Raw genomic sequence first — 23,791 nt, forward strand, 5'->3', positions numbered from 1 at the left:
ATTCACAGTGGACAAGACATGAAAACAACCAAAGTGTCCCTCAATACAGGATTGGTAAAGAAGGTATGGTACATATATACAATGGAATACTACTCAGTCATAAGAAACAATGACATAGTGCCATTTATGACAACATGATGGACCTACAGAACATTCTACTGAGTGAAATAGGTAAATCAAAATGTTAAGAACTATAGTATATGATTTCACACATAGGTGGGATATACAACTGAGACACATGGCACATGGACATAGATAAAGGTGAGTGGTTTCTAAGGGGAGGGTTTGGGTCTGGGGTGAGGCAAGGGAGTAAAGAAGGAAAAATATAAGGTGATGAAAAATGATTTCACTTTGGGGGATGAGTACACAACATAATCAACAGTTCAAATGCACAGAGATGTTCCCCTGAAACCTATGTACTCTTATTATCAATGTCATCCCATTAACTTTAACTTTTTAAAAAAAGAAAAATATTGTTGGGGAGAACTATTGATAGTTTTGTTTAAGTCACACAAATGCAGAATGCAAGCAAGTTAACATGGCACAGACTCAATATGCCCACTCCCATTCACGTCTGTCACACTGTTTTAATGAGAAGTGAAGGCTTATTGGGGAATTCAGAATGAGTAATCTTAAAATGTCACTCCCATTTAACTAATAATTTCATTCCCTGAGAGTTAGCTATAAGGAGGTAAAACAGTAGAAAAGTCATTGAACAGAATCTAATTTCAAGTTCCAAACCTAAGTTTAAGGAGATTGTGGGGCAGCTGTGTTAGGCTTGCTCACTGGTGTACCAACCAGCTGCAAGAACTTTGCCCGATTGGTATGTGAGTATGTGACTGTGCCATGTGTGAATGGCCTATATAAGGCTTATGGTGCTTGTGCTCAGGGGATTGTGGATGGTGGATTGTGGACTGCCTGCCTGCCATCGTGAAGGGTCATTTTGCTTTCCCCGAGAAGAGGTTTTCCCCTGCCTGTGTGCTCATCTGCCATTGCAAGAAATTATTAAACGGGAATGGCCCAATGCTTTCTGGTTCCACAGTTTCTCTACTCTCTGCCTGAAACCAATGTGACCTGCCTGGCTTCAGCCACCAGCATTACAAAGATGTAGACAGTAGTTCTCAAATGCAGATGATTTTGCCCCACAGTAGGTATAATTCTGATGGCCGAGGCCAGGTAGGTTCACACTGGATTCCGGCAAATGGTAGAGGAACTGCGGAGCCAGAAAGCGGTGGGGCATTTTGTTTAATAGATTCTTGCAAGAGTGAATGAACAGTCAGGGGAAAACTGCTTCCTATGGTAGCAGGTGAATGAACAGCAAAATGACCTCTCACAATGATGGGCAAGTGATCCATAATCTGCCCTGAGGGCAAGCAGCTACACACTGGCTCTGCCACATGCTCACGCACTAATCATGCAAAGTGCAAGCGAGCAAGCCTAACACAGCTGTTTTCCCTACAGTCTGGCATATATTAAGGACAAAACTTGGTGTAGTAGGTGCTATTGGCCTCAGTGTACCGAGGCCAGGGATGATGATAAACATCCTACAATGCACAAGCCAGAAAGCTTGCTGTGTATAAGTTCTTCTTCCTTTCCTCCTGGTGGCCAATGGCCATCTTAGACCCGTAGGCTCTCCTCTCCTTTGTCAACCTTCCTCCTCACTTTCTCACTGTCTTCTTTAAGGAAAGAGCCCCTTTGATGAAAAGCCCACATAGCAGTCGCACTCACCTTTCCCTGCTGGTCCGTTTTGATCTCCCAGCCCCGAGGCAATTCCAGCCCTGAGTCTGCAAACATGTTGATGAAATTCACCAAGTCCCGGTTATGCTGGTAGCGTTCAAAATTGCGTGCATCCCGCCGGACTTTCAGAATCATGTGCTTTAAGCAGGTGCTACTGGTGAAGACTCGGTAAGCATTCTGAGATGGGGTCAGAGCCAATTGGGATAGGGAGTAAAGGATTAGGAAAAACACAGACCAAGTACACTTTGAGAACATTAAGGTCATGTAATGTGATTTCTACACAGTGGGTTTTTTGTTTGTTTGTTTTTTCTGTGAGCCTTGAGGAGGTGGCCTCAGAAGCAGAGATCTTGCTCAAAAATTAAATGAGCACCCATAAACACACATGAACCTGTTTGTGATCCCTACTCTTCCTGCTGCTCTGCATCCTTTAACACAATCAACCTCCAGTGTGCTTCCAAGTCACCCCTTTGTCCTCCCTCTCTTTCAGCAGCTTGGCTCTCAAGTCTCTCTACCTCTTGGCTCCTCTCTCCTCTCTCTCCTCCATGGATCCTTCTCTGATCACACAGGTCTGCCCATGCTCCTTTCATCTGTCTACAACAGAGACTATTAATTTAGTGTTCCTGGGATTTAAGTCAGGACTTCAGAGGTTTGTCACTTATTTGATTTTTCTATAGAAATGTTTGTGCACGGAGGGGCTGTGGGATGAGAGAAACAAAGGAAGTTTTAGGAATTTCTAATTGTGCAAATAACAATTTTTTGGCACATGGGGATGATGTGTGTCCTGCTGGCCCAAGGCCCCCTGATGCCCAGTGCTGGCATTCTTCCCCTTCAGTGCTCACCCCTGTACCACAGGGCAGCTGTTCTGGGTCTAACCACTGCATGGCTTCTCAAATATAACCTGTTGAATACTGATCTCCTTCTCTGTCATGACATTTTTCAGCTCATTCAACTACTGCACCTGCCTATTGTAGTTACCACCTAACACAGGTGCTCGAAGCAAAAAGGATTCAGACTTTCTTGAGTCCTCATCTTCCATCACCTCTTGATCACAGTGGTCCCAAGAACTATTGATATTATTGATTCCACTTGGAAATATTTCCTGAACTGAGTTATTCCTTTCTAATGAGGCCAGCCCCTTAGTTAGCAGGCCTTGATCATTTATTACTTGAGCTGTTGAATCAGCTTCTAGTCTTAGCCTCTCAGTTTCTCTCCTACACTTCTGCCAGAAAAAAAGATTACTTCATCAAACATCCTGATCATGTAATCCTAATGTCTAAGACTACTGCTGTTTCCTGTTGCCTACTGAAGTAGATCTGGGTTCCCTTTCATGTCTTACATGGCAATTCTCTCTTTTTCCTCTAGACCCTCTTTCCACTTCTGCTTGTCATTACACTGCAGCCATACCAGGTCCCTTCCCAGTTGCAGTATTTTTTTCCTCTGCCTGGAACTTCTCTACCTAATGTCAATCTTAAAGATGTTGAATCTCCTGTTTGGAGAGCATTTCATTCCACACTGAGGTCAGGTTGTGTCCTGACAGGTTAGACTGATTTTTTACATATCTGTTGCTCAAAAAAAAAAAAAAAAAGAAAAGAAAAGAAGAGGTTCTTGCTATTTAGATGTCGCTCTAATCTGTCTTTGTGGCTACATCACCCAATTCTGTGCCTGAACTACAAAAAGTATTTGTCATATGAAAGAATAAATATAGTGACATCATGTCATTGTTTTCTTGAAAATACACACATAAAGTGAGTTGAAAATATTACATATGTAAAAATTACATCAAGTGTAAGTTAAGCATGATATTTAAAAAACTAATTATATTAAAAAACATTTATCTAGGAGAAATCTATTTTAAAGTTTTATTAACAAAAGTGATTTTATAAAATGATTCGGGGTTAAGAGAATCTGTCAACTTCATAATCTTGTTCCTTTAAACTTTTAACAATAACAAAAATATATATATTTTCCCAAAGCACTTTCACTGACATGAACACTTTTGAGCCTAACCAAAACCTCCAGAATAAACATTTCCAAATCCAGCTCTTCTCATTTTTGGGGGGAGACTCACAGAGTGAAAAGAGTAGAATGAGCTGCTTTTTTTGTTTTTGTTTTTTCTTGCTTGGGTTAAAATGTACCCCATTTCATGTACCAAATGACTTTGGCAAAATTCTATTTTTGGTCTTGATCAAAGCCAGGCTAGGCTCACTCTGCAGGTTTGGAGCACTCACAAAATTGGCATGCAGGAACGTGAAGAACTCAGGATTGGTGATAAACTTGACTGCTGGGGACTGCAACAACAAGGTGATTTTTTGTGAGTTCACTGGAGAAAGTGACCCTTCTCTCCTCAGATCTGAAAAGGTGAAGCAAAGCAACAGAGTTCATTAGAAGAAAGTAATTCCAAACACAGTACCTTTTTCTGCATGCCAACAGCACACATGCCTTTACTTACACAGTTGAGTGAATTATTGTTTTTAATAGTAATCTGACCATGAGTCAGGAATATGACAAGGTGTCACAGTGATCTGAAGAGGAGTCATATAATTTTGTCAATTAAGAACCATTATTTCCTAGGAGTGTTTTTGTATAAGTTCAATTAAGCTCAAGTACTTGAATATCTTGTCCCTTGTATGCCAATTACTTTTCCTTAGGATAGATTGTTTGCTGAGAGGGCCATGATTTTTTCCTTCTCTGCACCACCCACATTTATCTGCATAAGAATTTGAAGCTTCACCCCTTGTTGAAACAAAATGGACATGTGTCTGGCTTTAACCAACAGAATTTGGCAGAAATTAAGAGCGAGAGTTTTAAAGAGCCTATGCATCCCCACTCTCACTCAGAATTCTGCCACCACCATGAGAACAAACTTGGGCTAGCAAGATGAGAAGCTATGGGGAGCAGGGACAAGCTGCCCCACCTGAGGCCCTCTTAGGGCACAGAGACCATGGCTGATTCCACAGCTGACCAAAGATGCATGGGTGAGCCCATTCGTATTTGAGGAACCACCTAGCTGAGCTTTGCTCAAATTGCTCACCTGCAGGACCATTGGATAAATATATGGCTGTGAATTTAAGCTACTGAGCTTTGGGATGGATTGCTACATAGCAAATGCCAACAGATCTGATACCAAACTCAGAAATAAATGTTTTGCTCCTTTTTTTCTTCATGTTTCTAATTATTCAATTACTTTACCACATCTCTTTTAGAAGGCTGAACAAAGAAATTAATAATTCAAACCATAAACTAGTCAGTTTAGTTAGTATATCTGATAAAATAAATAAAGTGAATAAAATGAAAGCAATTAAAATTGTTGGTGGAATTGTGTACATGCATTCAAAAAAGTGCATGAAAATGTCCACTTCTGCATTGTCACAGAGAGCTGAGACCTGGAAGCCCCTGCTTGTTTGCTCAGACTATTTTTTGAGCCTCATTTTTGCAAATAAATTTTCTATCACTTAATTTAAAAAAGTGGATTATTAGTATGTCCCTATGATCCCCTTCTGTCATTACAGGTATAAAAAGTGAAAGCCAGTCTTCCATGCCTTTTGAATATCCTCATTTGAGTTCTAAGAAATGACAACCAAACCTCTAATGAACTACAATATGTAATAAAAAGGCTCTGAGGTGGTGTGTAAACTATAAGCCTGCTGGAAAATGTCTTTATTCCCAGGTTTCTTCCTCATAGGTAACTGTATTTTATTCCAAAAGCAAATAACTGATTATTCCTATCTATAGTGTTATGTTTTTGAAATAGCCATGAATTTTTATTGTGTATTTTATATATGAATGGAAAATCCTTGGGCTACAACAAATAAATGAACCTAAGTAGAAATGATTAAGCTACTGAAGAAATTGCCTTGGTACATAAGTACCATAGCAAACGCAGCTCTGAGTCCCCAGACTTCGTCTGCCTCGTTTCCAGACCCCAAGCCATGGTGCTGGTATTCTTTTTATGTGAATCCATTTCTCCTTTAGTTCCTGGTGAGAAACTTCTGTCTGCTTTACTTTGCTGGTGCCTTGCCTCTTTCTCCTTTGTCCTCACCTTCAACTATCCCCCATTGCTTTCTTTCCTTGAGGGCACAGTGCCATACTACAAGGTTGGGCGAGGGGCTCACACAATCTGTCACAAAGCCATTGGAAGCCATCTTAGAAGTCTAGGGACCCCCTCCTTCCATACCTAAGTTTGATTGAGAAGATTCAGTCTCTGAGTCACTCTCAACACCTCCTCCTCCACCTCCTGCTGGGACTTGCTCACAACTTTGGCTACTAGAATCTTCTTCCTCTGGCTTCTCTGTTGCAATGGTTCGCTGAATATTTTGATACCTTTGTATAGGAAAATGAAAAAACAAGTGTTAACTTTTGTTTGTTGGCTTATGGGCTGGTGGTGCTTTCAGTCAGATAACTGGAAAAATCTGTAAAAAGTCATCTTGAATGTTAGGAAAAAAAATGCTTAAAATTCCCACAAGAGATCCAAACAATTAGCAAAACAAGTATCTCCGGATGATTTGACTTCTCTTTGTTTTATGAGATATGACTAGATTCAAGTATGATGATTTCTAAAAAAACCAACATAAATAATAATGAATCATAGGCCCTGGCCAGTTGGCTCAGTGGTAGAGCGTCGGCCTGGTGTGCAGGGGACCCGGGTTCGATTCCCGGCCAGGGCACATAGGAGAAGCTCCCATTTGCTTCTCCACCCCCCCCCTCCTTCCTCTCTGTCTCTCTCTTCCCCTCCCGCAGCCAAGGCTCCATTGGAGCAAAGATGGCCCGGGCGCTGGGGATGGCTCCTTGGCCTCTGCCCCAGGCGCTAAAGTGGCTCTGGTCGCTGCAGAGCGACGCCCCGGAGGGGCAGAGCATCGCCCCCTGGTGGGCAGAGCTTCGCCCCTGGTGGGCGTGCCGAGTGGATCCCGGTCGGGCGCATGCGGGAGTCTGTCTGACTGTCTCTCCCCATTTCCAGCTTCAGAAAAGTACAATAATAATAATAATAATAATAATGAATCATAAAAATAGCCTATATCCTGCATTAAACAAAATCTGGCTAAGTTGAAAATAGGTCAATGGGAAGTAGCTTAAAATGTTACAATTAAGATATCAAATTACCTATGCATTACTGTAATAAGTCTAAAAACTAGAATAGTAGTTCTACTCACTTACTTTTATTTGGCATGAAACTGATATGACTGACAGAGATTGTGGAAATAAAATCTGGCAGAAATAGAAATGTTTTGGAACACGAATGTTTTTTGCTTGTTCAAAGACTCATTGTATTTTTCTTCCCAAATTGGGGATTTAGTCAGGTGGTCAGCTAGTCAGTCACCTTCTCAGGTACCTGCTAAATATTTACTAACTCTTCCAATGTGCCCAGGCTCTGTGCTGGACTTTCAGGCCAGAGAGAAAACTTGAATACACACAGTCAAGGTGGAATTCTAAGGAAAGCATAAGGCTAACAATGTGAAAAAGCTGTCTTCGACATGTAAGAGGTATTAACACAGATAAGGAAACACTTAAAGTAATCTATTTTTAAATTGTTGGTGAGCTTGCAGGGAAAAAAATAAAGAAAATAACACGCCTACAAGAGTTCATTCACCCTTGGAGAACTCTGAAAAGGTTAATGGTGGCATTAGGAGATGTAGCCCTCACAGAGCTAGGAGATCAGCAGAGGGGAGGCAGAGAGTGCCTAGTTGGTTGCCCCTCCCCAGCAGCAATTTAAATGTTACTCCATAGGTACTAGTTGTCCAACTTGAGCTGCATCAAAATCCCCTGCAAGGCTTTTTTTTAAAAAACACAGACTGCCAGGCCCCACTGCCAGAGCATCTGACTCAGCAGGTGTGGGTGGAGAAGACAAAGATATGCATCTCTAACTAGTTCCCAGGTGATGCTGATGCTGCAGGTCCAGGGGTCAGCTTTGAGAATGACTGCTGTAGGGGCTGTATAGCTGCTGAGAAAGTGACAGGTTCAGCTCTCTGAAAGCAGCCTCTCCCATCTGAGTGGAGAATGCATTGGAAAAGAAGAGACCGGAGCTGAGGAGAGCAGTTGGGGACTACTACACCGGTCCAGGCTAGAGATGTTAAAAGCCTGGACCTGGGCAGGAGTAGTGGATCATGCTATTTCTGTAAGCCTGAGTGGAGGAAGCGGAACACCCACATGCTAAAGGGATTCAGATCACTTCTATCTGCCCACAAAGTACACATGGAAATTTTCTAAACCTCTCTGGCCTTGGCAGCCTGCTTTGCTTAATTCACATTGTATTTTTAGGCAGATGTCTAGCTGTCTCACTTGTCTTTGCCTTGCTCTGCTTCCTTCACTCCAAGAAGCCTCGCTTTCCACTCCCCACATGACCTCTGTTTTTCCTAATGTCTCTCAGCCTTCCAAGGCATGTGACCAAGATTCAGCTTCCTTTTTCCTCAAGGCACAGCAGGAATGAGAGAATGGGCCAAATTTAACAGATACCCAGCATCAAAGTTTGTAATAATTTTACATGTGGATTCAACAGGATTGGGAATCTGACTGAACAGGGAGATTGAAGAAAAGAAAGGGGCACTTGTGAGGTTTAACATCTTTGCTTAGAACAAGGAGGCAGAAGTGCTGACAATGAAAAAAAGAGCACATAAGGTGGGTGAGTAAGGATGGAAGATTTTCATGTGGATTTGGACATGCTAACCTGGAGGTCTTTAAGGCCATGCAACTGACAATAGCCAGGGGAACATTGTTGTATGGGTACAGTGCTCAGGAAAGGGATGTGGGGGTGGAAGAAGAGGCATTGAGAGGAGGAAGGCCAGAGTCCAGGTAGCAGTAAATAACTAGGTCTCCAAGTACAACTCAAGATGGGGCAAAGAGGACACACTATTACATAGGCAAGGTCTGCTGTGGCCTTTGTTGAAGACCACTGACCTCTTTCCTTAACCTTAGAGAGAATTTTTTCCCCAAGTGTGGTCTCCAGACCACTTGTAAGAAAATCATCTGGATGATTGTTATAATTACAGAAATTGAGGCAAAATCAAAACTTGCATTTCTAACAAGTTCTTCATGTAGTATTATCTATAGCTAGGTTTGAGAATCAGTGGTTTAGGGCTTTTTTAAAGTTTTATTTTATCTAGACAGATTTAGTTACTCACTCTTGACACCTGTCATAAGGTATCTTTGCCTGCAGCAATTACTGTGAGGCATTCCCAATAATTCTTCTTATAAGAAAATGTGGAAGGGGTCAGGGATGAGCAGAAATTATGTAGAGAAATACTTGTGTTTATTTACCACCTCTACATGTCTGTGGCAGGAATACTGTGGGGAAGGTGAACACTGCCTGTCCATGATGTTCTGCTGGAACTCCCGGAGTACATGGCAGGAGGGACTGAGTGGGCCAGACCATCAAGAAGCTGCCTAAGTGACTAACATTGACCAGAGGAGACATGGGGCCTGTTAAAAACCAAAGATGCTGCTGTCAGGAGGATTTCTTAAATGGCTCAGGATAGGTTTCATTTCCCAAAAATAACTCAACAATGTTTTTGGTCCCACATGCTCTTTCTGGAACCTTACCACTCTATTAAGAGGTAGAATCAATATTCCCCACACCCAAACCAGGGAAGGTCTTATGGTTAACTTGACTAATAGATGATAATGTAAATGACAGTTTGTGATGAAACATAATGGCCATGCTGTGAGAAAGCCCAGGCCACAGGGAAAGTTCATGTGTAGCTGTTCTGGCTGACCAAGTCAACAGGCAGCATTGACCTCCAGAAATGAGAGTTTTCTGCCCAGCTACTCTCTGAATACAACTATGAGACACCCTGAGAGAGAAGTGCCTTGCTGAATATAGTCAAGCATAAGAATCATGAGAAATCATGATAATGATGATGATAATAATAATAAGTGATAATAAAAAATCACTGCTGTTTTATGACACTAATTTTGAGGTGGTTTGTTATTCAGTAATAGTTTTCTGGAACAGGATTTAGACAAATGTTAGTATAGTCTTTCTTTTCCTTCTCAAAGTGGAGTGCCACAGAAGAGAATTTTTATGAGTAAATACAACCTTATTTGATAATAAAAATATTAGTAATTTCAACATTTGTTTCATATGTTCTTGGATAGATCTTTGGTTATCTCATGCCTTATTAAGTCAACAGCCGTAAATTCCAGGTATAAGACCCCACCCCTGATCTTTACTGAAGTGCAGTGGCATACTGGGCACAGCACGTAGGGTATGTGGAGCTCACTCAGCCAGGGCAAGGCTGCAGGCTCAGGGGCTCTCTCTGTTTTAGAGAAGACAGAGGGAGTTGCCAGCTCTCTTCTATTTTGTCAAGAATTATCTCTCAATGTCTTTCCTCACTTTTTTTGCAGCAAAACATTAATTATTTACATTATGTAAAGAGTTTATAAAATCTGGTAAGGAAGTCAGCTGGAATATCTAATGTGTAAACAGACATGCACAGGTACACAGAAATACACACAAAACTGAACAAAAAAGAAAGAAAAACTTTTCAAAACCAAGCCAAACCAAACAAAAACAAAATAAACAAAGCTTAAGAACAGATAATTATAATGCGAGGAGCTACAATTGGTAAAAGGAAGCTCATTGGAAGTCAAGTTGAGCCTGCCTCTAAGGAATGAAATGTAAGAACCACCAAACTGCCAGGAGCACCTCTTAAGTGAAAATCACAGCAAAAGATGAGATGGCACTGAAGCTGTTGCCAGCAGAGTGAACCACAGAACCACTTTAGGAAACATTAGGCACCTATATCAAACATCAAAACCATACAGATCTCTCCTGGTCTGTCTTTTTTGGACATGGAACCCTAAGAAACTACTCTACTACAAGACAAATAGTCCTATTGGCCTTATCCAGAATAGTGATAAAAAGTGATAAGTAAAACATCCAAAAAGACAAGTTAATTAAATTACATCCATTCATTGGAACGCTATACAACTATTTAAATGATAACCTTAAGACTATGTAGCAAAATGAAAATGTTTATAATGTATGTAAAAATGTGAATATAAAATTAATTAGATATTATTATTCTAACTATGCAAAGATTGTGCATGAATATAAAAATTGATGATAGATAAAATTTTATAAAACTAAACCTTGGAGTAATAAGATTATAGATAATTTTTTTCCTATTTAAAAGTTCCATTTCTCAATAGTATAATAACTTTATCCCAAAACACAAAAAATCCAACTTTAGTTGATTATTTAAAATAATGCATATTTATATTTTCTGCTTGCTCAATATATATTTGTGAAGGTAGAGTTAGTCAATTCAAGATATCCTGAAAGTATAGGAATTAACTTGAGAAACAGTCTTTACAGCATCCTCTTTAACTCTGTTGCCATACCAGGCACTGAAGGAGATCCACAGAAGAATAAGGTAAGAAGGTAAAGATTATAACAGAGGCAGGCATGATCAATCAGGAGGTGGCTAAAGGCTCTGTGTGGATGGTTCAGGGAAGTTTTCAGGGACCACGTGACATTTGGGTTGGAGCTTTGCAGGATGGAGATATGTACCAGGCAGAAGTCAGGGGATGAGAAGCTTTCCCAGGTTGGGAGCCTGTGACAAAGGCTTTACAGGTTGGGAAGGCAGTGCCATTTTTTGGAGAGTGACTAAGTTTGAATGTGGTGACCACACACTGCTTTTGTGCACTCTGCATTATTCAGTGTGCATCTCCTTGAACAAATATATTTGATTTCATTCACCCTGTGAAGTCAAGGGAAATTCCTTTTTGCACCTCTGAGAAATAATTCTGTTTTGCTGTGAGACAGTGATTGTTGTAAATTTTTCCCAATAACAAAAGGTTATAAAAAAAATGCCCCCTCTGTGTGATCACATCTGCAGTGGATAAAAGACTGATAATATGCTTTCTGTGGCTGCCTTTACCACAGCAAATCACTGAAAAACTCTAAATGTTTGAAGGCAATAGGTTAAGATAAGTATTAAAGATGAAGGCAGCAAATTTAACTTCCTATTCAGCAAAATCTGGCTGCCTCTCCCACCTAGGTTAGCTTCACTGGAAGGCACAAGAATTTACACATCCAACAGCTCAGATAAGGGCCTAATATCCAAAATATACAAAGAACTCATAAAACTCAACGACAAACAAACAAACAATCCAATAAAAAAATGGGAAGAGGACATGAACAGACACTTCTCCCAGGAAGAAATACAAATGGCCAACAGATATATGAAAAGATGCTCATCTTCTTTAGTTATTAGAGAAATACAAATCAAAACTGCAATGAGATACCACCTCACACCTGTTAGATTAGCTATTATTAACAAGACAGGTAATAGCAAATGTTGAAGAGGCTGTGGAGAAAAAGAAACCCTCATTCACTGTTGGTGGGAATGTAAAGTAGTACAACCATTATGGAAGAAAGTATGGTGGTTCCTCAAAAAACTGAAAATAGAACTACCTTATGACCCAGCAATCCCTCTACTGGGTATATATCCCCAAAACTCAGAAACATTGATACTTAAAGACACATGCAGCCCCATGTTCATTGCAGCATTGTTCACAGTGGCCAGGACATGGAAACAACCAAAAAGCCCATCAATAGAAGATTGGATAAAAAATATGTGGCACATATACACTATGGAATACTACTCAGCCATAAGAAATGATGACATTGGATCATTTACAGCAAAATGGTGGGATCTTGATAACATGATACGAAGTGAAATAAGTAAATCAGAAAAAACCAGGAGCTGCATTATTCCATACGTAGTTGGGACATAAAAGTGAAACTAAGAGATATTGATAAGAGTGTGGTGGTTACGGGGGGGGGGGGAAGGAAGAGGGAAAGGGGGAGGGGGAGGGGCACAAAGAAAACTAGATAGAAGGTGACGGAAGACAATCCGACTTTGGGTGATGGGTATGCAACATAATTGAACGGCAAGATAACCTTGACTTGTTATCTTTGAATATATGTATCCTGATTTATTGATGTCACCCCATTAAAAAAATAAAATTATTTAATAAAACATAAATAAATAAAAGAATTTACACATCAAAGCCTGAAAAACTCTGTAGAGGTCTGGTTCAGAATGAATTTGGCCTAATTTTTATATAAAACCTGAACACTGAATTTTCATGGATTTTTACGTCATAGGTCAAAGTGCTTACTTCTGCTTCTGATTTATTGTTTTTGCTTCAGTGTTTAAACAGCACCTCTTGTAGATATAACCTAATGATGCTCTCCTGACTTCTTAGCCTGGTAAACAATTTCAGTTTATCTGTTCTGGCAAAACAGACCTAAGGACTATGTCTACCTATGAATTCTCAACAAAGTATCTTTGTAAAATGAGCTTGCTGTGTCCTGTACATTTTTAGTTATAGGAATTTTGTTGCAATCACCTTGAAGGGACTCTCCTATGGACTTTTGGTGCATTTATATCTAATAAAACTGGATTACCACAAATTCCCCCTTGTACCGGGCTTTCTTTTTGTGGGAATGATTGTAGAGAAATATGCTGCCCATGAAAATCCTTTCTGGTTCTCATTAATGGCTACTATGGAAACAATGTAAAGCAAATGTCTTTCAAATGCTCAAGCAATAGAAGAATCTTAATGATATTTTACTTAAAGCATGATTCCCTGTGTACAACAGTAACCAGAATTTTATTTTTTTGTCTGTGTATATTTAATAGAACTAAATCATACACTTTTTTTTTACCTGACTGATACAGTTAAGTTTCAAAGGACATTTGATATCAATAGGGATGTCTCCCAAACTCAGTTCTTCATTCTTTTTAATCTCTCTCAACCTTTCCTTTATTTCATACTATCAAGATGGCATGGATACAACTGAACTTGAGCCTATATTTTGTATTGCTAGTTACTAAAGGTATTCCAAAGCCATAATCCTGGCCTTAAAAAATAAAGATGCCTGTTGTTCATACTAGATTAATGCATGGCAGTGATGCTATTTAGGGTTTTGTTTGCAGGTTAAAAACACAAATGATATTGTTACAAGCTCATTAGTAAGGGTCTAGTTTTTAGACAAAATGTGGTTTTAAACATTTGTTTTTCTCACCTGAAATCTTTTAAAAAAATAGCATTTCTGAGTGTATAGCAATTATGGGACCAGAGTAGACATGAATACAGTGATATATGAGAGTTTTTCTCCAGGAAGCTTTTTGTATTCTATGGAATTTATCCTCAGAATGTTCTCAACTGTTAAAATGCCGGTCCCTTTTGAGAATCTTATGACAGATATAAATCAGTCTGGCAGAAAATATGCCTCCATGTGTAATTTTGCAAAAAATTTTTGGAAGGTTCATAAAAAACTGATACCCTCAGTGGATACCTAGGGTGGATGAGGGGAGGGGGGGCTCCATGAGTTTTTTGATTAAGAATATCTGTTTTCAAACCTGCAGGATCCAGAAGTTCAGAAGATTCCCTACCCTTAAATGACCCCGAGGCTTAGCTAATCTCCTGTCATCAAATTCTAAATTTAGCTTTCTAAGTACCTACTATAAATGGGTTTCTTGAGATACAAAATTAATATCCAGCCTCCTTATACAATCTGAGCAGAAAAGTATAAAGGGTTTTTCTTTAGCTGCTTTTCTGCTTTCACTCCAATTTATAGGGGCTTTCTACATGCTGATCACCAACCGCTTGTTGAGTTGCTCCATCTGCTGGATGGACCCTGATCTTCGCATCCCGTCAGGGGTGGCTGCTGCTGTTGGACGCTGCCAGGTGGTCATGCGGTTCACGTGGTCCACATAAAAGACCCGCCCGTGGCTGTCAATACGAGCTTCCCAGTCTAGCATATAATAGGAAGGTAAAAAAGAAAATCAAGGACAAACTATGATTCATGTGAAACAGATACCACCTTTAGGTCTTCTAAAGGTAAAACTCACCTTTGGTTACTTGCTGAAGTCCAAGCCTGGCCACAGAACTTGCCATGACTTCTGAGGCAAGGGCATGGTAATGGCACTCTAGAGAGAGCCTACTGGATTCACATTCTCTGCTCGGCCATTTTAAACAGTAACTGTAGTTCCTCAAATATGACTTTTGTTAAATTCTCATAATTTCTAAAGAGAACATCTAACGTTTATTTTTTTTTTAATTTTTCATCCTGTCAATCTTGTTCGCTACTCAAATGAGAGCCAGAAAATTGTAATTAAAACCAATTTTAACTACAGTTCTCAAATACTGAACATGCAACTTTAGATGATCTCCATTTAATACTTAGCAACTTTAATTGATTGCCATTCTTCTTGAGAGAGATTTAATACTTAGGGTTTCAAACCATCCTTTTGATGAATTGTAAACTCACAGAGTATATTCAATCCAGTTTTGGCTGCCAAATATCTCTTGACCAGAACAAAAACAAAACAAAACAATATCAATAACAACTATTAACAAACATCGAGCTTTTAAATACTTCATTGTAGATAACCAATCAGCCCAAACAGTAAAGAGAGCCCAAGATAAGAAATTTTTTTACTTCTAAAATTTAAACAACAACCAAATTAAAAGGTTTGGAAACACAGGTATACACTACATGATAGATGTAGAACCTGGGTGGGGTGGGGTGGATGAAAAAGTCCTCAAAGCTGAGAGAACTGACGGTAATATATATGTACATACCTGAGCTTAACATGGAAAGGCAATATCTGCTGTACCAAAATGAGCAAAGCTTTTAGAATCCACATGTAAGAAATGTGATAAAAATAACAACTTCATGATAAAATTATGCTGAAAAATCAGACTAAGAAAAAAAAAAGCAAAAATGATTACAAATAGAGGGAAACCGTTCAGCCTTTTAAGTGAGAAAAGCCATAGTATCTGGGAGTAGATCAGATCTAAATAATTCTATTGAAAATGAATATTCAGGTAATGAGATACAATCTCAATTTTTTAAGTGAAAAACTCAATATATTTACTATATTTATGGTTTTATAGGTACAAGGTTTATCTGTTTGTGAATATTATGGCTTATGCCTGACATTTACAAAACAGAATTGCCCTCTGCCCAAAAAATGGCCAAAGAATACCAAAATACTAGAAACACCAAATTTAACTTAGAAGACAAATTGAAGGAAAAATATTGTAAGATCGTATAAATAAATTCTGAGGTTTTAATTAAAATTAACTTCAAGATAATTCAGCTATCAACTTCAGTTGTAAATGTTAATGATCTTGTTGATAAAACTGTGTATGTGTATCTACTGGGTAGTTAAAAAAATTTTTGAATTTCAGTCTTCCCAAATTAGTAGCAATTGAGCACTTTCCCCCTCCGTGAATCCAACATGATTATTATCCAACAAAGAATGAGTATTAATCTTTAAAGAGTATTGTGCTATTTAATTCAATTTAACAAACCTGTTTTAGCATTCACTATGAACTAGAAACTATGCCAGGTCCTGAGGATAGATTGCTAAGTGAACACACCCCTGCTCTCCAAGCACTAACAGTAAAGAAAGGATTTCTTCAAAGACATAATTCTAGTCTCATAAATTTTCTAAGGAATAAAATAAACTAGAGAATGGTGAGCAATAATAATAATTTGTCTTTGCAAGTTTCAGTATTTCCAAATCACTAATAGAAAAAGAAAAAAACCATACAGGTCATTTGTGAATATATCAAATATCTGGAATGCATTGTGCTAATTATATACTTTTTTTTAAGTGAGAGGAGGGGAGATAGTGAGACAAACTTCAGCATGCAACCTCCTATTAATGCTGGAATCAACTAAGCTATTTTTAGCTCTTGAGGCTGACCAAAGGCGCTATCTTCAGTGCCCACAGCAGTGGTCGAACCAATCAAGCCACTGGCTGCAGGAGAGTGAGAGAGAGAAAAGGAGAGAGGAAGGAAGAGAGAAGCAGATGGTCACTTCTCATGTGTGCCCTGACTGGGAATCTGGTATGTCCATACACCTGGTAAGTCCATATACCAGGCCAACACTCTATCCACTGAGCAAACTGGCCAGGGTATAATTATATACTTTTTAAAAATTAAATTTAATGAAGTGATGATATTGGTCAATAAGATCATATAAGTTTCAGGTGTACAACTCCATAAAACATGATCCGCACAATGCATTGTGTACCCATCACCTAAAGTCAAACCATCCTCCATCACCATATACTTGGCCCTCTTTTCCCTCTGCCACTCCCTACCCTTTTGATTATATACTTTTATAAGTATTCAGAAAATAATATTTAAGTAGAATTAAAGATTATAAATGTGTTTTCTGGGTTGCTTTGTTAAGAATAACTTTCACATATTTTGTAAATCATACTGTGTAAAATATTTTTCCAGATGAAACTTCAAGCCTCAGCATTCCCTGATGGATTTGGCACTGTGATGCCTAGACAACTCCTAAAAATAAAACGTTAATGATGCTGGGGCAAGGTAGAATAATTCATTTCTATCAATTCATTGTAACTGAAGGACCTATCATATACTAAATTATATATTTTTCCATTAAGTCTAAAAACAATGTACAGCCTAATAAAGTTTCATTTTTAGTTATTGTACTAACAAAAGTAAAATTATCCTTTTTTATTAATGTACTTTTATTTTTAACAACTTCAATACCATGTGTGTAGTCTCAACCTTTGTCTTAAACATAAGTCATACATCCAACTGCTTACGTGACATCACTATTTGGATGACATCTCAAATATAACACAATCAAGTACCAAGCTTCAGAGATTTCCCACCTAAACCTGCTTTATCTGAAGCCTTCCTTCTCTTCCTATCTTGATTAAAGGCAATCCCATCCTTCATTAGGTGAAAATTCATAAGGACATTTTTGATTTCTATCCTTCTCTCACACGTCACATCCAATCTGTCAGCAAATCTACCCACAAAATACATGTTCAGAATTTGACCACTCCTCACTACCTTCATGTGTCCCCACTGGCCCAAGGACCATTATTTCCTACCTAGGTTAAGGCAATAAACTTCTGTTAAGTCTCCTGCTTCTACCCTTCCTTCTCACAATTTAATTCCAACACAGTCACCACAGAAAATGTTTTGAAACTTACATCACACAACACCAATTCTCCACTCAAAACCCTACAATGTCCTTCTTTCATCCAGAATAAAAGCCAAATCTCTTAAGTGGTCTACAAGGCCCTATGTGATCTGGTCCCGATCTCCTTGACGTTATAACCTACTCCAGACACACTGGTCTTCTTGCTATTCCTCAAAACCATGAGGCAGGTTTTTCTCTTTTTTTTCAGAAAGCTCTTCTTCACCATTACTTGCAGAGATTACTTTCTTAACTCCTCAAAGTCTAGTATCAAGTGTTGCCTTCTCAAAGAAGCTTACCTGACCACCTGATTTAAAGGGGCAAACTCCAGATACTCTTACCCTGCTCTGCTTTTGTTTTTTGATAGCACTTATCACCATCTAATTTGTTATATTATTTTCTCATTTTATTGTTTATGTGTCTCTGTCAGACTAGACTGCAAACTCCATGAAACAGAGACCTTTATCTGCTTTGTACCTCACACAGAATAAGGAGTCCATGAAAATTTGTTGAATAAGTGACTATAAGTAATGAAATCATCCATGTACTATTTGAGATTATTTAAGTAAATTCAATTGTTAGGCTTTACTACCACCTTTTCTAAAATATTTCAATGCCACATGAACAGAAAATCAACACTTATCTGGACAACTTTGTTTTCATTATTTAAAGCCACTTATATAAAGTAATTATTTAAATTAGACTTATATAGTCCTGGCCCGGCAGCTCAGTTGGTAAGAGTATCATCCAGATATACCAAGATAGTGGGTTCGATCACTGGTCAGAACACATACAAGAATCAATCAATGAGCCTGACCAGGCGGTGGCACAGTGGATAGAGTGTTGGACTAGGATGCTGAGGACCCAGGTTCGAGACCCTGAGGTTGCCAGCTTGAGCGTGGGCTCATCAGGTCTGAACAAAGCTCACTAGCTTGGACCCAAGGTTGCTGGCTCGAGCAAGGGGTTACTCGGTCTGCTGAAGGCCTGCAGTCAAGGCACATATGAGAAAGCAATCAATGAACAACTAAGGTGTCGCAATGAAAAACTGATGATTGATGCTTCTCATCTCTCTCCGTTCCTGTCTGTCTGTCCCTATCTATCTCTTTCTCTGACTCTCTCTGTGTCTCTGTAGAAAAAAAAATCAATCAATGAATGCATAAAATAAGTGGAACAACTAATCAGTGTTTCTCTTTCTCAACTTAATATATAAAAAATTAGACAATATTCATTTTTAATAATATCTGTATGTATAACTAGTATGTATAACTCTTGTATGTACTGGAAGTTAATTCATGCACACTTGCATTGATAGATTATTTGTTGCGGGAAAAGTGTTCTTTCCCTGGAAAAAACATGTTACAGATATTTTTCAGATAATTGTTATCTAGGAAGTATCTATAGTGACACTGAAATTTTATTATTCATTTATGAAATACTTGTAAATTGATACATAAATCAAGAAATTAAGTTTCAAGAGTTAAAGAACTTAATGTTTGGCTTGGCCCACCCCAAAATGTATGGTGTTTTTTCAAATGTCTACAGATTAAAAGTATTCATTTTTTTCTCACTGATAAATTACAACTGACTAGGAGAAAAATGGTAAAAATGAAAAATATACTGCATTAGGAAGAATAGATGAATTAAGGAATAAGCCTTTTCCCTTTTGTAAACTGTTGCCACTTAATGTAAGTGCAGGCAAAAGATTGTAAAGAAATATTGATTCCTAGCATCCTGGAAAAATCTTGAGTTATAGAATTTTACAAATCTTAAAGGTTATCTTTGCTTGAAAAACAAGCCTAAACCAAAACAGATTTTACAAAACTCATGGATATATGGGATGCTAAGTGGGGTGTCAATTCCTTTTTATAAATTTATTATAACTGAATATTATAAGGTTAAGGATAGAATAACATCTAGAGACTACTTAGTTCAAATCTAGCATTTAGTAAGTGAGAAAATTAAAGCTTTAATTTATAACTAAAATAACTGAGTGTCTGAGAGAGTAAATGATTTTCCTAAGTTTCAATGACTAGGTGGGTAATTATTACTTAAACACTACAGTTACCAGGAGAAAATAAAATTGAATGCTATCCTTAAAGATGATGTTTTTCTGAAAAACTCTAAGAACTTGAAGAAAAATGAGACTGTCACCTATTGATGCAAGTTAGAGGAAGGACAATGGATGTTCATGGGCCCTGATGGGTTGAAATGTTTTATTATAGGGAGATGCTTCTGACATAGCAGGTCCAATGGAGAACAATAGGACTATTCAATATTTAACTGCAAACATTTAAATATAACATAGGAAAATTTGGGACTTAAGGATTATGTACAGTTTGCAAGTACTAATCATGTCTTATGAAGAAATGCACTCTATTTCAGAGGTTGAGAAACCCTGAAAATACTTCAAGATCACATGCTGAAAACAGTTAAAAAACCCAAACAATTTTTACAGTAGATGCCATATTGGTTTTTGATAACCAATAGAGTTATCTAGAGTTTGAATAGAGTTGAAGAAGAGTTTGAATGTTTACACACAGGTTCATACTGACCTGTTTAGACTTGATAGGTAGAGTTAAGACAGAGAGTTTAAAAACTAAAGCTTACTTGGTGGAAGAGGCTCATCGATTGTTGGGTAGTGATGATGTTCAGGCCTCAAGGAAGGAAGCTGGCTTACTGGCTGAGAATTATGGAGTATAAGACATTCACCTATGGACAAGATAGTCAAGACATTCAGGTTCACTCATTGCTGTGGCAATGTGTTCAAAAAAGCATGACTGTAAAACAAACTAATACAGAAAAAACCTCAAAGAGTGGTCAGTCTATTTTTGTGTCAGTTTACTATTCACAGTCATTCATGAGGAAAGGAACAGAGGTAATTATTTTTTTTAACCACAAAGAAAATAGGCAAACACTTCATTACTATGATATATACTGCTCACAAAAATTAGGGGATATTTTATAGCTTCATATTCATTTTTAAATACCCCCTAATATTTGTGAGCAGAATATATACCACATAGACCAGCATGTAGAGTCAGGGTCTGATTCTGTAACCACCTGAATTATCTTTATAGAGAGGTGGCATCAGAAAGGAACACAGAAGAAAAATTAGAAGATCCTAACTTTTTTCCAGCAAAAGAAATAGTACTTTATGAGGGAAATACAGCATTTTTAAGGTCCTATGAAAATTCAGGGGTGGGGGCGTGCAAAATTATTGCCCCTTGTTTGAATAGGTTTCATCAGAAGACTACCAAGAGGCTGTTTTTCAGATTTTGTTTTTGGATTGAAACTCTTAGTTTGTACCTTTTCAAGATGGGAATTAAGGAAATGGTGGGTCAAGAAAGCAAATTCCTTTAGTATAGAAGCTAGTGGTTGGGGTGAGGAGTCAAGGAACTATGGGATTTTGTGATTGTTCCAGATTATTTGGGGGAAGAATCAGACAAGCCAGGGTGGTCTAGAAAGAGAAAAGGACAAGACACAAAGGATTAGATAAGAATCAGGAAGACTGAGACAAGAAGACTTGAAACACAAAAGTGGGATAGAAAGAAGAAGAAAGATGAACAAGGATAAATTTGGGAAATAAACATATCCATAGAATTCATACCCCAATCATTATAGACATATCTAATAATACTGCCAGTCAGAATTATAATGAACTGAATAATGTTTTAAAATGGTGTTCCTATTTCATGATGTCCTCAGGTCCTAGTACACTGTGTATAGAGTGGCCATGTGGATAGCAGGCCTATAGCACCAGCAATTGAAAAGTAACTGCTCTTGATATTTGGAGAGCTAGAGGGGCCCAGGCCGAGAAAGCCTCCATTCAGACGGGTTTCCCCCATCCCCACTACTTCACATCATCCTAGATTTATTGCAATAGTTCCCACTGGCCAGAAGACAAAGGTCAGGCATTTTCTTTAGTCATTCATGACTAATGCAAATAGCAAGTATATATTATCACTTGGGTCAAAAAGGAGAGAAATTAAAATACAGTGGCTAAGATCTTTGTGGGATCTCAAATTTCAAGTATTTTCCAGAGTGTCCAGACATGGGAAACATGATTATTTCTCCTAACTCTAGATTCAGAAACTGACAAAATGAAAATAAATTAATTAGGAAGGAAGTTAGATGGGTTTAATTTAGCCATTTAATTCCTAGAGCTAACTGGAAAACAAAAACAGAGAGGTATTCAGGAACAAAGGGTCCTTCTCAGTTTAAATATACATTTTTTAATTAAACTCTGGTATGTTACTCAAATCTCTGGGGTCCTCTGAGACGAAAAGCCAAGGAAGGTGCTCCTCCTGTCCATGCACAGCTCCTTGTATACCGACCCCTGCTTCGAAGAGGGGTCTGTTTTAATGCGTACAGTACTACACTATGTGTCTTTGTATGTGCTAATGTCAGGAAGCAAAAACAATGGTACAGTTGTTATGTCATCAGCTGCTATGCATTCATTTCATTTCTTGGAAAAAAACACAACAAACTTACCTCTTGCAAATGATTCAACCAATCAGGTTAATTACTCCTCCAAGCTAGTGGAAATATCACTTGCAGGGATTAATGGAGCTGACCCCACGTGCTTGTGAACCCTAAGCAAATGCAATCACATAAGTGATGCAGTTCAGCCAACTCAAAGGATGGAGCACACAGGAAAGCTGGAGATTCTATTCTGCAAGAGGCTCAAGTACCACACAATCACCCTTGCATCAAACACAAAGCAAGTATTCAGGCCTGCTAGAACTTCTGAGAGGGAAACATATTCCAGTTGAAAATTTAGTCTAACTGCTATATGTTTAGAATAACCCTCACTTGAGGAGAGGCCAAGGGCTTTACATGTATCCTCATTTTGTCCTTCCAATAACCCTTTGAAGTAGATTCTACATTTACACTCATTTTACAGATAAGCACAAAACCGTTATGTAACTTGGCTAAGGTATCAGTTAGGATTTGGTGGGACTGAGTATAATAAACCTAGGCTCCAGGGCCTGAGCTAATAATCACATATATTGTTCTTTTAACTTGATCTTAAGAAAGTTTTTAAAAACTATTCATGTTGAGATTAAGAAAGGAGCTTTTTATAGAGGGAAAAGAAGCAAAAAGTAGATAAATAATACATCCTCCATAAGGTGCTGTAGACTCATCTACCTGAGCATATGTACAGTCTGCTTACCTTGGCCAGGGAACTGAAAGAATCTGCAATCTTAGAAGTTACAGCAAGGGGCAATAGTCATCTAATGGAAGAAGAGGGGCTACATGCATGTATTAAATGGCCCTCCTTCATTTGAGTGTGTGTCAGTGAGGGACAGATCTACCATGTGACACTCTTAGTTCAGGACTCACTACTGAGGGAGGAAAGACTGGTTACAGAGAAGTCATATGTGCAGCTTTAATGAGATCAACAGTCCCCCTCAGTAATATTTGTATTGCCCCTGGTGATCACCATAAGGAAGTGTGCAGGTGCTTTTTAACCTCTTCTGAAGAATTTAGAATTTTCTTTAGAAGTTGAACTGCAAATACTGCTATGGCCCTAAAACACTTTCCTGCCCTTTCTTGTTAGGGACAGCTTTTCCCTGTTGGACAAGGGCATGAACAGTGTTTTTTGTTTGTTTATACTTTTGTAAAACATGCCCTCTTTTTTAGCAAGAGAGAGAAAGAAAGAGAGAGAGAGAGAGAGACCGAAAGACAGGAAGGGAGAGAGATGAGAAGCATCAATTCTTTGTTGCGACACCTTAGTTCATTGATTTCTTTCTCATATGTGCTTTGATGAGGGCAGGTGGGGGGGCTTCAACCAAGCCAGTGACTCCTTGCTCAAGGCAGTGACCTTGCGCTCAAGTCAACAACCCTGGACTTCAAGCCAGCAACCATGGGTCATGTCTATGATCCCATGCTCAAACCAGTGACCCAGCACTCAAGTGGATGAGCCCCTGCTTAAGCCAGTGAACCTAGGTCCTCAGCATCCCAGGACAATGCTCTATCCACTGCACCATGACCTGGTCAGGCAAACATGCTTTATATAAAATGTATGCTGAGCTAATTTTCAATTAACTATGTGTGGACTGTCTCTTAACA

At 38.6% G+C, this 23,791-nt stretch overlaps 1 protein-coding gene across 2 annotated transcripts in view; it reads right to left on the bottom strand.

The window, feature by feature from the left end:
- The window catches only part of HECW1 (HECT, C2 and WW domain containing E3 ubiquitin protein ligase 1), a 592,171-nt gene that overhangs the window by 171,755 nt on the left and 396,625 nt on the right, over positions 1 to 23,791 (bottom strand). For both annotated transcript variants that reach the window (XM_066272070.1, XM_066272071.1), the window contains 5 exons: positions 20,327 to 20,428; positions 14,347 to 14,497; positions 5,912 to 6,057; positions 3,966 to 4,087; positions 1,729 to 1,914 (listed from right to left, as the gene is read on the bottom strand). In XM_066272070.1, the coding sequence (XP_066128167.1) occupies positions 1,729 to 1,914; positions 3,966 to 4,087; positions 5,912 to 6,057; positions 14,347 to 14,497; positions 20,327 to 20,428 (707 nt within the window). The remainder of the gene's footprint in view (positions 1 to 1,728; positions 1,915 to 3,965; positions 4,088 to 5,911; positions 6,058 to 14,346; positions 14,498 to 20,326; positions 20,429 to 23,791) is intronic.

Source organism: Saccopteryx bilineata, chromosome 4, assembly GCF_036850765.1.
Source record: "Saccopteryx bilineata isolate mSacBil1 chromosome 4, mSacBil1_pri_phased_curated, whole genome shotgun sequence".
Taxonomy (NCBI): domain Eukaryota; kingdom Metazoa; phylum Chordata; class Mammalia; order Chiroptera; family Emballonuridae; genus Saccopteryx; species Saccopteryx bilineata.